At 40.5% G+C, this 17,605-nt stretch overlaps 1 protein-coding gene across 1 annotated transcript in view; it reads right to left on the reverse strand.

The window, feature by feature from the left end:
• Positions 1–17,275, reverse strand: part of tmtc2b (transmembrane O-mannosyltransferase targeting cadherins 2b) — an 85,382-nt gene extending 68,107 nt beyond the window's left edge. Inside the window, exon 1 of the mRNA XM_075469392.1 lies at positions 16,812–17,275. Coding sequence (XP_075325507.1) covers positions 16,812–16,894 — 83 coding nt within the window. The 5' untranslated portion in view covers positions 16,895–17,275. The remainder of the gene's footprint in view (positions 1–16,811) is intronic.
• Between the last annotated feature and the right edge of the window lie 330 nt (positions 17,276–17,605).

Here is a 17,605-nt window from a genome sequence, read left to right on the forward strand (position 1 = left end):
CCTGGAGCTTGGCAGATGTAAAGTGGGTTGAAAATGCCACACAGCGCACACATTTAGTTAAACACAGAAGCCAGGGGTTCATGCCAAATCCTAGCCATTGTGGCTACAAAATACAGTTTTTGGTACTTCAGAGACTCAACTGGCAGTGTGGACACATAGAAGAGCCAGCAGGAAAGCACAGCTTCACAGTCTCAAAATGATAGGAATTAGATGATACAACAAAGTGTTTTCAGGCTAAAAGTGGACAAGCAGTAATGAGGCAGATATTGAAGCATCCTCTTAACTTCCTGCCTCTTTGCTTCTTAAATCCTTTGGGATTGTTTTTAAGGACGTCAACTGAGAAATTTTCAGCGAGAGGTCTTCAGAAGCAGTACTTGAGGTGAGCTCACTGGTCTTTATGAGGTGCAAAGTAAGGTATTATTCTATGAAACCCATCAGTTGCCTTCCAGGAGAGGGAGCGAATCTCTCTGAAATCCTAAGAAAATACTTGAATGTGGATTTTAATGACCTGAAAAGTGCACTTGCAATTGACCAATCGCCTTTATTGGATGGAAACCGTTGGCTTGGAAGGTGATGTTGCTGAATTCTGCACTAAATGGTAGCCCTGCTGGTTTCACAGCTAAAGACACAATGCATGCCAAAAAAAGTAACATGCTCACTCTGCCTCTGACTTGGTGTCCTTCGCTTGTATTATTCATGTAATATCAACAAATTATTTAGGCCTTGCCCCAAGCAAATGTCAGTATATGGTGGATTTAATGGACCTTATCTTCCTTACGCAGCAGATATTGTACACTAAAATCCAGTTTACATTCCAAACACATGAGCTCACCTCTTTGTAATGGAGCAGAATTGCAGTTTGTTGATTTTGTATGCGATGCCTTTGTTCATCTGCAGCAGGATTCAGTCATGGTATTGGCTATCCAAACCTTTGTTGGTAATCCACATTGTATTTTATGTCCCTGATATCACTTACAGTGATGGGCAATTAAAAAGAATTATTCTCTGCCTGTAGACAGGAAATCCAGACGGTCAACCACATGACCAGTAAAACCAAATGGCCTGTGTTTCTTGGATATGGTTTGTTTTTCATACTACCATTCAAAGTGTAGTGTGGCATAATGGTTGGTTGATAAAGGCTACATGAGAACAAAGCGCTGTAGCACCATTTCCACAGCCTTGTCATGTACTATTGATTTTCCTGTGGACCACGCACCACCTTTTTCCCCCCCTTTTCTCCTTTTACTAAACTATGCCTCAGGACTTTGCATGTCATCTCATTTCACAGAGCCAGGAGGAGCACTTTAACAGATCAGTTAATAATCTCTCACTCGTTCAGTCTTTTAGAGGCCACCACTGGCCCCTAATGTCAGTACACAACACCGTGTTTCCAGAAAAACTGCTCTGCACCTCTCATTACTCATTACCTCTGATTACTAACCTAAAATACTTTTTGTAAAACACATGATATTCTCATACAAAAGGCATACTTTTAAAGTAAAAGATTGTCCAAAACTATCCGTCTCAACAAAATTATGTCAGCTAAGAAAGTGGAATTGGATGACATGCTCCATCCAATTAGAATGGGCACAGTAGGTTTGTATATGTTCAATCCCAAACCCACCATACTGCAGCCTTAAATACTTGTGCATCAGTCCATGACTGAAGGTAGACCCAAGCGGTATACCGTTTATTTCTGCTTCAACAACACATTCATAAAACCATAAATATGAGAGCAGAGTTATTGCTCTGGTAATACAGAATGAGTACCACGAACACACAAAAAAAAGTTTAGCTAAAAGGAGAGCATTGCTGGCCTTCAACATTATTATATCAGAAGAGGCAAGAGGGCAGAAAAGAAATGGGGCTGTTTAACTCCATTTCCATAAAAGCAGGGCAAAAAGCAGTGAGGGAATTACACTGGACAAGTCGGTGTCAGTAATGTTTACAGGTCCATGCAATCATAGAAAAAATTAAAAGGTATCCTCTGCTCACTCTGAGTAAGACTCAGGCATTTCATTACTTCCTGGCAAAGAGCTATTATTTATGTATACCAAAGACAAAGTAAACACTCATGAACACTTAGAAGGTGTTTCATTCAAGTCAAGGACCTACTGTACAGCACAGAATCTGGTCCCAAATAAACACCCTCACACACAGTTACAGCAGCCATAAACACATCGCCAACTGAGTTAATAAATTAAACCTCGACTGCTGAAAATGATGTGGCAAATATGTGCTCTCAAACCCTGCAGATGTATTGTATATGAGGAAATGGAAGAGACTGTTTTTTGTGAACTGTTGCTGGAGCTTTGCCAGGTTTTTAATGAGATAAAGCCATGCCTGCAACAGAAACGTTATTTCTGCACCTGTATCACTGTCAGTCAACACGTCTCAGCATCAAGTATGATTTAATATCTTTTCCACTTAGAAAACACGCAATAATCAAAGGGTTCTACCCTGCTAAAAAGGGATCCACCTTCCAAGTGTTTGCTAATGAGAGAGTTAGAGGGCACATCGATTTGCATTCCAAGAAAAAAGAAAGTGGGAAAATGAGGAGAGCAGCTAAACAGATCAAATGTTTATGAAGTCTACCCGTGGAAAGCTAAGGCGGATTATATTATCAAATGCTGGCTACTACACAAAGCTGGCAGGGAGATGGACTCAGGATGGATCAGCCAAAGGTTGCACCACACATAGCTGAACTTGCATCACAGTGGTTTTATTAGACTGACAAGGTGAAAGCTCTCAGCTGTGCCACATCTTATATTATGATTTGTCATACTGCACTGTGCTTTCATGGATCATGTTTACTACGTGGATACAGGGAACTCTGGATTCATTATGAAACACAGAGTGCCACAATGCATTTATGTGGAGAGCAGTTGCACCATATTTGGGCGGTGTTGCCGTTTGTCCTCAACATGGCAACAAGAATACAACACACACACAAGCTCAAAAAATGATGTGGATGAATATGTAACTGGCTTCTGCTTCCAGGCTCAGAGCTGTCAAACAATGCAACTCTGCGTACATGTGCAGGAGAGCTGGTTTTCATCTTTGCTTCCCCAGCTGAGATCGAATCAACGTTCTCTTTTTTTCCAACAGAAGAACATAGTTTCTTACTAAAATTTAAAACACAATCAGAAAATCTATAGTCCAGATCAAATACACTTTATCTTCAAAGGGCATATTTATTTACTTTTCTTTATATCTGATAACTACAGCAAATGGTTTAAACAAAAATGCATTTAGAAAAAGACACGTATGCATTAATTAATGCAGATCTAACAGCCTTTTGACCAAAGATTAAAGATTTAAACACTAATCTGGTTAAGACGACTGTGGGTGTCTCGTGCCACAGCAGCTGACCCCTTGGTGTCCACTGATAATTACAGTACACGCAAGAAGTTTCCTAAGTCGAATAAATGTGCAAATACTAAACACTTTAAGAGACAATCGCCTGTTACAATAAATCTGTTTTGATGATGCGGCTGTTGAGATGTGAAAAACACGCAGTATCATCCATCTGCTTTAAAGTTTCAAAAAGAAAGTAAATAATGTAAGAAGAGGTCTTTTTGCCAACATTACTGTTCCAAATTTTTCTGCGGGGTTCGGATGAAGGTTTCGCACACACAAAAGAATCTGTTTTGGATTATTATGAACAGCAGGAGAACAATGCTCATTTTCAACTGTTCTGACTTTTTTTTCCACAAGGTCAACAGCACTAACTGCCATTCATATCAGATGTTAAATATATTTGAATAAATTAGTACTATCAATTTGGAGAGGCAATACTCTAAATAAACAATGCTGACAAGACATGAATCTTCAAAATGGTTAGTTTCTCTATCAATCAGATACTGAACATCATGTGAAACAGCAGTCTCTGGTTCTTGAAGAAAACCAGAGCTCTTCTTATGGATACCATGAAATCTGGCCTAATGCTGATTATGTGATTATGGCACCGGTTTGCATGTGTCCTTTCCAACAAAATAATCACTCAGATGGCGTGTTGAAAAACTATTAAGCCTTGGCAGCAAGTGAAATGACTGAATGATAAAAAAAAACTTGAGCAAGGTATTGAGGAAGTGCTTATTAAACCCCATTTGTACTTTAAATATTCTTATTTCCATGGAAAATATTGATTTTTGAATAACCACAACAGGAAAGGTTTGCCTCATTTTGAGTAGGCTTTGGACACCAAACATAGCTCAATCACAGCTCTCGAAAGGGTAATTGTAATTGCACAGAGTGAAAGCCAAGTTTGAAATTTAGTGTAAAACACAAAGTGCCCGTGAAAACAACAGCCAATTACACTGAAAAAAATAAACTTAATGTAAAGGCGTAGCCAAAATGTGAATGAGGGATCATTACAAAATGTGTGGTAACAAAGTCAACGAAATATAGATTAATAAACCAGCCGTGGAGGCAGTAATGAATTGTGTTTGATAACAGATTGAACAACAAGACAAAAGGGAACTTTGTTAGCTAATGTCTCACGTCAAACACATTTTTCCCTAATGCTATTTAACACTTTAACATGTTTTGTGCACTGTTAAAAGCCCTTTATTACTCATTGCCGTGACAAAAACTGTGCAAGTGTCCAAAAGCTAAAAAGTACTTTTATTAGGTGTCCTTTTCTTTTTTTTCTTTTTTTTTTTTTAAATCAGACAGCAGGAAGCAGTCTCTGAAAAATCTATTGCAGTGGCTGCATTTATTTGACAAAAGGGCCATTCAGAATTCTGAGCCCCATAAACACGGTTTCACTTGGAAATAATACTTGGAAATAAAGAGTAGTGCAATACAGGCAAAGTGTCTGTAGTCCAGAGCGACTTAAAATCCATCCACAAAATTCTTCTTTCATTTCCTTTACAGAGGTTTGATTCTCTGATTTCAAAGTAGCCCTAATACGCTGATGTCAAGTTGTTACCACAAATTAAACCCTTATTGAGCTGGCAAAAATCCCCAAACGTCTCCTGCCAACTCATCTGTTCATGGTGACAACCGACATCCATCATTCATCCACATGATTTACAGCCAAGCGTCTCCAACAGTGTGGTGTGAGATACACAGTAATCTTCTAAATACTATAGTTCTGATCTCAAATTGTTGTCCACATGTAATGCATCACATTTAAAAAGAAAAAAAACACGTACATAACTTTCTCATGTGGACGCATTACCCATACTACATCTGCCTTTTGGGAGAATAACCACATCTAAAGACTATATTTTAACATAAAAAAATGAAAGCCGCTGTGACACTGCAGGCAAAAGATATGCAAGTCATTCCTTTTCCATCACACTTCAGTGAATAAATGAGGTGGTTGCATGAAGAAATAAATGAAATCCTTATTCATCAAATAAGAGCCAGTCATCTATGTGCTTACAGGGAAACTATGATAGATAATACCCTTTCAAAAAGAGAAAAAAAAAAATCAATGATATCTCAATGAGCTGCTGAAAGTGCATGCAAGCTCCTGAGGAGAATGAAGTTTCCGAGCGTGCTGTTCAGGAGGTGACATAATGGTACCACCAATCAGGGTCTATTCTCTCTGAAGAACGGAGCCATGTCTCCAGAGAGTGGACAGCCTGTCAAGGAAGATACACTCCTGGGGGCTGCCTGCTTTGTATAAGCTATAACAAGAAAGAGTAACTAAAATCCTTCATTCAAGTGGAGTAATGGGCCCGCAGCATTAGCAAATGTTTCAGAGTAGTACTACATAAACAGCTGAGGAGAGGGGAGCACTGCAAAAGCCATTAGATTTAGTGTTTGGTGTGCTGATATGAATTTTCTTTGACACAAGCGAAGGGAATCTGCCAACAGGGTGTTTTAGACCATTTTTAGAATCATTCATTCTCCTCTGAGCTTGATTTGTCTTTCTCTGTGGTAATGAAGTTTGTTTATCAAAACATAATTACACTGAAAGACTTGCAAAGGTTTGCATGTGATGGTAGAAACACAGAAGACTTGAAGTGTATGAGTGACAGTTTATTTGAACAGATGAGCACAGGAGAGATGGTCTTCATCTGGGAGCCCAGCAGTCACTCACGTGAATAAAAATAAAGTTTCCAAGCCTTCAGTGCTGAGGATGAATTCCCCCCTTTAAACCGCCTTCTAATTAAAACAGCAACTAATGTTTCTGCCATGTGGTGCTGTGAAAAGTGTCGACCGTAAATGTTGGACATGCTCGGAGGAGCCACTTGGGGGATCTGGCGTGGTTATGATTTAGACCCTCTTAACATGTCATCAAGTAAAGGTTGTAAGGCTTTGTCCAGCTAGAGTTCATAATCAGGACAACACATATATAAATACTCAAACAGGCGTTTAAAACTGCAATTATTCAGAAATCAGATTTCCACCTAAGGCAACAATGCTCTGTCCTTCATTCTGGCCAGTTCCACTCTTCCGCCTTTTGCATATTGTCAACCTATTTCAGCTTAAAAAACTACTTTCCTGAGTGCATATTTAAGAAGTCTGATTACTCTGTCAGAGCAGCTGACAGCACTTCTTCCAGATTCTCAAACCTCAGCAGAAAAAGCAGTCGTGCTCACTTTCTCCCAACCTAAACTTCTCTCTAGGACCAAAAATAAACACGGGCCAATTGTGTTAATTCACCTCCTGACAAAGAGGAAAACCTCACTTTACCGTAAAGCCAGAAAGGGAAAGTCAGTCATCAAAAAGGTCACAGATGATGAGAAACGTTATAGCCACAGATACCAACGGTCAGTGCTCAGCCAAAATAAACCACTAAAATCAACCCTGTAAACAATCGTGATCCCATCAATCAGATGCTGGTTTGATTTTATTCATGGTGACAGAGAGAAAAAATAGAGCAAATGACAAGAGCTGGCTCAGTGTGTGAAATGCAATACAAAGCAAGCTGTTCTCCATCTGGAAATGTCAGACTCGTCTGCCTCACCGAGTCATGACAAGCTACATAAGAGGCAGTGGGTTTACACCGCGTTTGATTGGATTTAGTAAAGTCACATACACAACTCCAGTCAAAGAATATATAGATTCAAATCCGGAATTAATTCAAAGTAAAACAGTCATTTAATGCACAATCTTCAGTGGTAGCTGGTGAGGAAAAGTATGACTGGGAACAGAAGCAAAAGGCCAGAACGATCAAGAACACGATCTTAATATACATATCTGGTTTCATTCTTTCAAATTCCACACAACATTTAGTGAAAAGCCCCTTTGGGCTGAGATTCCAGCTCTGGACTGGACTCAACTTTTGCCCTCTTCCAGTGCAGCTATTTAATGAAAGCTTGGCAAGAGGGGTAGATTTTTGTTTTTATTTTTTTTTTTGCTTTTTTTAAAATTCTTAAATGTATTTAAATTAAACTATAAAAGAACCTGAAGCAGACTGGTCGTCTTGTTGTAAATGACCTGTTGTGTCCCAGAGGGTGGCAATCTGCAGGCTGTTGTGCTTTGCACGCATTTCGCAGAGGACTAAAACCACACTCTGCGTTCCAAAGGCTCAGCAGTATCAATTAGAGGCAGCTTGTGAAAAGATGTGCTTCCTCCGTTGCTGTGGTCTGGTAAGAGGTAGGAAGCGAGGGAAGAAAACGGGAGGAGGCAGCTCCTGCAGCTGGGTCCTCCAAGGTTTTCAATTCGCTCTGTTAGACATTTTTGCAAAGTGAGGAAAAGTATGCGACAATTCACAAACGACAAATCACTCCCAATTCCTAATTTCCTTTAATTTGAACTGAACAGTAGTCATCGCAGAGAACATACAGCACCAAAATAAATGCCAAAAGCAGAATAGCTTTATTTTTGTCTCAGTGTGTATGACGGGTGTCCTGTTAGATTAACTGGCCAGACCACAGGCCTTACAGTACTTTGTCTCACACATCTACCAAACATTTGAAACACCAGATACTATAATCAAATGGGAAAAACACAAAAACCACAATAACTACACAAGTCACAGATTGTCTGACATTTGGTTCTTTTAAGGAAAGAACCTGACATGAAACGGAAATTAAAATTACGGAAAATGTCTTCTTGCAATACAAGTCTTCTTGACATGACAGTAGTATTTGTGCAATTATCCTGGGCAACGTTTTACTGTCTAAAAATGGTCTCGGACTGAGCCATTTTGATTGGTGGAGAATCTTACATAACCTACGAGACAGTACTGTAGATAAACAACAAGCTATGAAGCGGGTCGAAACCTCAGATTTCAAGATGTATTGTGCAGCTGATCTTCCGCGTTGTACAGTCTACAGCAACAGTACACCACGAAGCTTCAGAATATGATCTCAGCAAATCAGATTACTTCACTACTGTCATTTTCAAAAAAGAATAATAAAAAAAAGTACAGGACATGTTCAAAAGCAGATGAATGATGTTCAATATGGAACTCACAAAGTGTTTTGACTGACAAAAGGTTTTCTGAACAAAACAACCCAGTCACCCCAAATTAACAAACTGTGCTGGCATATTCATGGTACAATTTCGCTTCCGTGAGCTCACAAACTGTGACTCCTCCGATCTCGTCCCTCTATGAGAGAGCCAGAGCTTTGAGAGCACGTACGACCGTGATGAGATTACCCAACTGGTTTTGACAGATTTGGCCCTAGATGCTGTAGAATCTTTCCGCTCTGTTCACCAACACTGAGGTCTTGATTTTTTTTTTTGTCCTCCATAAACAACAGGACAACACAATGAGGGAATAATTCCCCTCTATTTGGCGACAAATGGCCTCCTTCACTGAATCCAGGGAGAACAGAGGGACCACACAGCCCCTTCGTCTCACAATAGACAAAGGCACTGCCTCCGAATGGTCCAGCTTGTGTCATAACCTTATCGAAATGAGCCCGCGATCCTCAGTGAGGAGTAACACCACAGGGATGGAGGTGCAAACCAAGGCAGGGTCTTTTTGTTGGCCATTCTTAAAACGGCAGACTTCACCATCCCTGCTGGATTTTGGGGACAGGGGAGTTTTTGTTTCTAATGGATTGGGGTTCTCTGTTTACACGTCGTACTCCCTCTCATCCACAGTGCTGTTAATCCCATTAATATGAAGAGGGCCAAGAGCCTGAGAGTGGCCACAGCTTAAGAGCCATCAGCCAGCATTAGCTCTGGAAATCCAAACCCTTGTCTAGACCCATTAACAACTTAGCCTAACAGAGTCAAAGCATCTGAGACCCATGTCTAATGATAGCAGCATAACCTGGACCCAGCCTCAACTCATCAGTACACCAATTCCAAACATTGAATTAGGAGAACATATAGCTGACACAGCACATGTATAATGGTATTTAGCTTTGAATTTGTTGCTCAAACAGTCCAATCCATCCTTCATTTTTAACTCAATGTATTTCTTGGCAAGTTCAACGCCTTTCTCACATAATTGAACAGTTGTGTTGAATGTCTGCCATGAAAAACTGACCATGTGAAGGAAATGTGTACTGAATGATCCAGTCTGGTATAAAACATAATTCCCATTTAAGGCAATTATCATCTGTGTGTGTGTGTGTGTGTGCGCGTGTGTTTCTGCCTGTTTGCAGTGTGCCATCTGTGAGCGTGCTCTGCTATAACCACTTGATGCATTAAGTGAGTTAATCTCTTGGCTTTTAATTAAACAGCTAGGCAAGGAGCAATGAGAACTCTCAAAGAGGGCTAAGGTTAACATCTTGCAGTGCAGTGAAGACAATGTCTAATGCCTCAATCTACCACCAGGCAGCTAACGCGACAGCTACATATGGCCCATTTCTCATCCCACTGCATGCCAGTCGGTGATTATGAAGCATCAGAGCTTGATTAATGCAGCTTTAAAGCAGCTTGCCCTGGCCTTGCTCGAGCACAGTGGAGGCTTTGAAGGAAGGGTGGGCATGGTGACTGCTCACGATCAGCTTTCAGTCCCACAGTTGAACCAAAGGTCTACTGCTGTAGCATAGCACAAATAGCGGTCAGCTGAGGCGATTGTTCACTGGAGTCATTCAGCTGTCTGCACTGTGCCGTGCAAACTCAGAATCATGTTAGATGTGACAGCACTGTGTGATCAATTGCACGTCAGCTATCACAGGTTATTTAACACTTGTGTATGTTTCTACAAAGTCTAGACACCATCTGGACCTGGAGGTTACGGCTGTCCAGCATTGTGGAACGACCATGTTTCACAGTGTGAAATAACTGAAGGATTATTGTGATTAAGTGAAAAAGTTAGGGTATTAGTGGTACTTCCATGCTTAGCATTAAAACCTTAAACTGTTGACATACTAATCATGCACACGTGCACAATGACACCTAAATTCATTTTAGCTATATTCTTTATCTTGCTTTCACCGGAACAGATATTTATAAAAAGCTGTTCTGCTGACTCGTTTGTTGGTTGATGAGAAAACAAAGTCTGGCTCACAGTGACATTTTTTTCAAATTTAACCGGTCTGATGATTACCTCAAACAAATTCTCATTTTTATGGTCGTAGTACCATGCAAAAGAAAAATAGCTCCACAGTAAACCTGGTGAGTGGGATGATGGGATCTGTGTTAGTGATGAAGATGTAAAAGCTTTTTTCCTGATAATGATACAGGATGAAAAGTCAGGACTGCCCATATTATCTAAATGTATCCCCCTTGGGACCTGGAATAACCAAAACAAATTAAATTCCAGGTATTTGACTCTTAATCATAAGATTTGATATCGAAAGTCATCACCGTTCATGCGCTGGGGATCCGCTTTGTGCTCAAGATCAATTCAAATTCAATAAAGTTTTCTCACCTATTCTATGTGATATATTAAACTATAAATATATATTTTTAGAATAACAGAGATATTGTCAGAAACGCAAACGTTATACACAGAGGGGAACATCAAGTAAACTGACAAGTCTTTTGACCACTTCAACAAACAGTTTGGGGTGTAAAAAGGATCACAAAATGAAATTTCTCTGACACGTCAGCACAGAGACACAGCTGAACAAACTACAACAGAGCCACTGGTGTGCTTTAAGCAGGCCTGAGCAAAAGAAATGATTCGGAGCAAAACATCACACAAACCTATGCATGGTTCTGTGAGTGGAGAGAGAGCAGTGAATGCTCCATGCCTACACCTTGCAGAGCAATCTGTATTACTGAAATGGAGACCTTCTAGAGACCCAGAATTGAAAGGCAGAGAAGAGGAAGTCCCCAGTCAGGCAAAAGGAACACAGTGCTACAATGAGAGTATTCTCACACACTTTTTTCTTAACGTAGTTTTTAATGTTTTTAACGCACTTTCTCAAGTATAACCTCTATTGCACATTATTCAAATAAGCAGGTATTTCAGACTTTTTCCTTTCTGCTCTCACCACAGGGAACACAGCAAAATATCTAAAATGCACTGAGCAGCAAATTCAATGGCCAAGTTACAGAATAACGCAGTCATTTTCTGAGCCTGATGGCCGTCAGGAAGAAAAGGGCATGCTATCTACTCAGCTGTTTCCTATTAACCTAAATATGAACTCGCTTCATCCAAGACTGCGGCGGTTTGCGTAATTCTGTGGGGTTTTGTTGGTAAGCGAAGAAACGCACAGACACATTAAACCTTTCATTAATGGTATTTTTAGATACAAATTAAATTCTGCCAGACTAGCTTATCTTGCAATTGTGGCGAGGATGAAAATATTATTTTTTATCCTCACAGGCTATCTGTTGGAAAATGAGAGCTTAGCAAAATGGAGATCCAAAACTGTCTGTGGTTAAAACCAATCTGATCTTTCCAGTCTAGTGAAACTTAAGCGCAGATGATCACGCTGGAAGCACATTGCCATTGAGAATCCTCTTTTTCTATTTTCTGCACCAATTGTTTCAATCATCATACTGCATATAGGGAAAAGAATTGGAAATATTTGGGAATAAAGATTATTAAGATTTTTTCATGCTTTGTTTTCACATGAAATGGTTGCAAATTGGAATAACTTCACTCCTGGAATGCGAATGCTTTCATACGGGCACACAGTAAACAAGCAAAATGTGCAAATGATGTTATAAAATCGGAAACCCCCCTCTCCACCTCTGAGAAGATCTATTACATCCAATAATATTGGACAGGATGCCTCTCAGATATCCTCCTCCTCCTCTGCCAGAAGACTATACTCCCTGGAAATCTGAGGTAATGCAGTCGGAGGAGATACAGGAACAAAGGTTCCTCCTGTTGACGGCCGATTAACGATACATTGAAAAAAAACCTACGGCCACATTTAAGTCATTAACTTGAATCTGCAGATAATCCTCATTTCTGTACCAGCGGTGACAGACAAAACAAGCTCAAATATTCATGATAAATAAATAAATATAACAGACGTATGTCTGACGTGTCATGCATGGGCCAAATTAAATGACAGTTTAGCTGGTGGCAAACTGTTAGCTTGTTGAGCGGTACAGATGCACATTGTCTCTTGTATTAATTCATTGTTGTTACCAGCTTCTTCTTCTTATTTGTAATAGCGTACTTTGCAAGTTCCAGATTCAAAGCCAGGTGTAGAAACTGTGGGACATGCACAGAATACCGAAGCCAATTTAACTGTAATTAAGAGTGTATACGTGCAGGAGTGTTTCAACCCTTAATCACATTACGTGGGTGTGTTATCCCATTTTTGGGAGCCTTGATTTTTAGACAATTTCAGTCAGCATGCATTTTGAAAGGTCTAGTGTTGGCCTGAGTATTTAAATTATATGATTGTGCTTAGTGTAACAGACGTGAATGGCTTAAAATAGATCCTGTAACAATGTCTATCTCAAGTTAAAAACTTTATCTTATTACACAGGTATAAAGGAAACCTCCAGCTGAAATACAGTGCAGTGAAAGTTTATTTTCTTTATTTTATTTTTACTCATCATTATTTTCACGAGAATGGACCACGTATTCCTGAAAACGAGATCCAGCTTTTGTCAAATATTTTAGTTTAATCTTTGTTTTGAAACTTTTAATGAGAAAACAGCTTCCCTCTAGCGCTAAAAACTGCTACTACTAAAACTAATGTTAAATGCGCTTAAATGTTAAATCCAGTCTGTGGGTTTTTAACTACAAACATCACATACATTTGATTCATTTCAAATAATATATCCACTTTGAAAATACAGAAATGAGTGTAGGTTATTTTGTCAGAATCTTCACTTACTCTATTAAGAACTGTCTTCGTCAGCATCTCAGAAGTCTCAGTTTTGGCCAATATAAGCAAACAAAGCACCCAACATTTGAATCTATTTCAAACATTCCCCTTCAAACTGGTGAGGGGAGAAAAGCCATAAACTACTTCCCAACTGGGACCATCTGGAGGTAGTGGAAGATGGGTATTGGAGGCCTAAAAGGCTTCAGGGGGTGGTTGAAGGGGAGGCAGTCAGTAGAAGCTACATTCACGAGACCATGTCGTGAGCTCCCTGCAAGCAGGATGGTAATTACAGGGAGCAGACAGAGAAAGTTTGACTGGGGGAAAAAATATGGAGATACCCAGACTGCTGGGTTGCCGCCCTTGAGCGCTCAACACAACCATAGTAATACTGTGATACATGCTGTAAGAGCAAGGTTCCAGATCACTGAAAGAAGACACAGTCATGGGTAGAGACAGGTCCACAACAGGCCAGTTAGACCGTCTGGTGTCCATCTGATGTGGACCACACAGAGCCCTCGGTAACACGGGCTTTATGACAACTAGAACAGTGTTTTTGTTCTGCCCGTAAGTCATCTAATAAAGATTTCGTGGTATGGAGTAGTTTCGCCATTACCTTCTCTCTGAGCGTTATAAATCACTGCCCACGCCCAGGAAACCGCGTCCTTTATTTTGACACGCAACCTTCACACATCCTCACACAGTGAAATCAAACAACACCACACAATCACAGAGAAATGAGGGGGTCGAGTTCATCACATCCATCAGCCTCCTGGCTGGAAGTGATAATCCATAAAAGCAGTGTGCGTGGGCCGAGGTGAAACACAAGTTCAAAACAGTTCAATGTTGAATGGAGAAAGTGAGCAGGTTTCTACATACACTCTTGTTTAAATTGTGGCTCAACAGCATTCTTATTCAAAACAAATTAATGTTAGCCACCTCCAATTAAGCCAATAGTGTCTTCACTAGATTCTTCTCTTTATAGTGGGTGGACCTATAGTAAAGCACAAAATATTTTACCAGTATTTCCTCCGATGACACTATCTCTGCTCTCCCATTCCACCACTCAGTCCTAACTGTGGACTGCAGCTGCAGAGATATGAACTGCATGACTTATTACGACCATTTCCAGAGCAGGCGTCAAAGCTGTGTATGTGCTAATGATGAGTGTTTCCAGGGGAGGGAGAGGAGGAGTGTCCCTGGGGTGATTTGGCACGGTGGAGCAGGTCACTCTTCTAGTCATTTTTATCAAGAGAGAGGCCGTGACTGACTGCAAGCCCAGAAAACTGCCCTGCATCGAAATAAATTTTAGAGCCTGGAGGATTAAAATTCATCAAAGTTTGTTAACTTGTTTTATACTTCAATTTTGACCCACCGATGGTCTTGTTTTCTGTATATGGAAGGCATACATTTCCAAATAATCAATGGGTTACTGCTAAGAAGCAGGGGAAATTTATTTATTTATTTTTTATCAAATAGAAAGAATAACAAATTATTTGCTGTTCCACTGCCATAATAATACTGTCAGCCAATTGTGGAATTCCTCAGGTATCTTTTTTTTTGCCAACTTTATTGGCCTAACCATTTCCCAAACACTGCTTAATTTTGGATTTTAACTTCAGATCACTAGCTGAGTTACGTCTGTGCATTAGTCTCACAGCCAGAAGCTGGGGGGGGACATAATCTGTCTTCACAGAGAGGAATCAATTCTCTACTGTGACAAAGTATCCATAGCTATTTCCCGCTAAATTATTGATCAAAGAAAAATTCAATGAACAGTAGTTTTCTTCTTTTTTTTTTTTTTTTACTTAAATGCAACCATATTAAAACATCAGCAATTGATTTTCATTTTCAGGCATGACACGTTCCATTCTGCGTAACTGCTGCTTTGCGAACATCATGAACCTTGAGCTTCATAATTTACTGTCTGTCTCCAGTCTATGTGCTGCAGGGTGTTCAGTAATGGCAAGCTCAAAGTTTCATTAATGCATACTTTTGGTATTTATAGTATGACAGCTTCTTAAATATGACAAAGTTAGTTAAGGTTTTTTTTCCTTCACTCCCCAAGCAAGTTAGATATCCGTCTGCGTGTCAAAAAGGGTTTTACCCGTAAAAATTAAGTATCTCTGTCGCACCCATCCTTCCTTTTTCTCTCTTACTCCCCGAGTGCAGCCCAAGGGGACACGAGATGGCTGCTAATTGCAAGCATGAACACATGCTCTTAAAAACAGACACCTGCAATGAAAAAGCATGTCAGGGACAGAAAACTTCTGAGAAAATCTTTAGAAACCCCCTGGCTGGGACAGGCTAATTCTGTCATTTGTCTGTATCATAAGATGACTGCAAACACCTGGACCAAAAGATATATGTTGACTGATAAATAACATTCTGTTTTAACATCTTCTCGGACAGTGATTAGCATTTGGATTTATGTTTGATACTGAAACTATTAGAGGCGATCCAGCAGCCACACAGCAGCTGACTCTGAAGGAGCAGGAGCGGCAGTAGCTTCTCAGCCATGCACAGCTCTGCCACTCCCTGACAGCTTTATGGACGTGGACCACCAACTTTTTTGTGCACTAAAGCAGCTGAATCACTTGACCCAAGTACAAAGTGCAAACAGCAAAAAAAAGAAAAAAGAAAAGAACAGTATCAGTCTCTCCAAAAAAAAAAGATCTTTGGGGATGTGCTGAGCAGGAAGTGTTATTTATGCAGAGCGTTTAACGGAGATGCACAGGAAACGCACCACTTCTCAATGTGTTTGTTCAACAAGTTGTATGCTCTGGGTGTGCTTTACCAGTCCCACAACACCTGTTACACACTCATATACTGCTGATCCAAAGCAAGAATGAAGGCTTAGAGTGGATGCGTTTAATCCTACTATATTAAATGTTGGCTGAAGCGCGCTTACTAATCATGTTGGGAAGCTGATGAAACCAAGGCAGGAAGATATGGATGCCACTGACCTACATCAAGGCATGGTTGGTGAATAGAGCCTGAGGCACTGACAACCATTCAGCCATCAAATATCAAAAGGCCAGCTATGAGTAATGCATCACCCTGCATTACAGGAGCTCAACCCGAGCACTGATGCTCTATAGCAGAAAGGGTGACAACTTTGCCTATTTTTAGGAAAAATTAATAATAAAAGCCTTGGCTCAAAGTTTCAGCAGGCTGCACACAAGTTTGAAAGGGATTCTCCTCCAGAGATCAATTAATTCTTCAGCACAACTCAGGATTTTGAGCAAGTACAGACTCTGGAGGCTGCAGCACTTTGCAGGAGACACCCAAACATGCCACTTATCAACCCTGTTCATCCCATAGAAATCCATAATTTTGCTAGAAAGATATACTGCAGAGTACAGGGCGAATTAAATATATATTCCAGTCAGAGTTGTTTGTTTTCATTTGAAGTCAAATTAATCTGACTGTGATTTCGACCACTCAACAGCTCTTCAAAGCAACCTTCTCCATCAATACCTGAGACCTGCCCTGAGGCAGTCTGCCGGTTGTGCAAATGAAAAAGCTTAGCTGGGATGCCTTTGCAATGAAATGCTGCTCACTGGGAGTTATGGCAACATGAGGGGCAAATCTATCCCAATCTCTGCTGTGAAGTACTGCTGCGGTGCAGTTGAGGAAGTGTAGCCTGGAGCAGACAGTGTCGTTGGTACCATGGGTCTGGGTGTCATTCATTCACTGAAGTACCTGTCATCGTAGCAGAAATCAGCGCTCAGAGTGTTGACATACAGGACCAGAGCCACGGCGCCGCACAGCAATTCTGCAAACATCTCCGTCTCGAACACCCGCAGGGAAATGATGAAAGAAACACAACAAAACTGGAAAATGCGAACAAGAAAAAAAAAAAAAAGAAAAAAGAAAGAGCTGAAGAACGAGACAGAGGAGCAGCGAATCCTTGTCCGTACTCCCTCTCAGTCCCCGTCTTTGTCAGGATGTCTCTGCGAAAACAAGTCCTCTCTGCCCCCCCATCATCCTCGCTGAAGTGCACAAAGTGGATAATCCATAGGTGGTTTCTCTCTCTAACCCATGTTGGGTCTGAGCCCGACAGCTTCTGACCCTGCTGGGAGTTGGACAGAGAATAAAACACGAGCAGCGTTCAGTGGATCTGTGACAACATGCTGCACGCCTCCCGACACAGAGGAGGATCAGAACTCTGATGCTCAGCGGCCGCGGCTGGATGAACGTCGGCTTTGAGTCTGACGTCAGGTTAGACAGCATGACTTACGCAGCGTCCGGTTAGGCTTTCAATATAAAGCGTTATGTTACAAAAGCAGTCTCTCATAATTGCCACAAGTAGTACGAAGACAAGCCAGATTGCTTGCATTTAGTTCAAAAATCGCATCTAAAATTATTCATGATTAATTTGTGCAGATGTGTACAAATTAAGTTTATGTTTCTAGCAACAGAAAGTCATTTTTTCCTGGAGAATTCTTTTGCATATTGAAGTAAACACACTTTACTTCCGCTTCTACGTGTGATAT

The sequence above is a fragment of the Odontesthes bonariensis genome, chromosome 7 (genome assembly GCF_027942865.1).
Source record: "Odontesthes bonariensis isolate fOdoBon6 chromosome 7, fOdoBon6.hap1, whole genome shotgun sequence".
NCBI lineage: Eukaryota > Metazoa > Chordata > Actinopteri > Atheriniformes > Atherinopsidae > Odontesthes > Odontesthes bonariensis.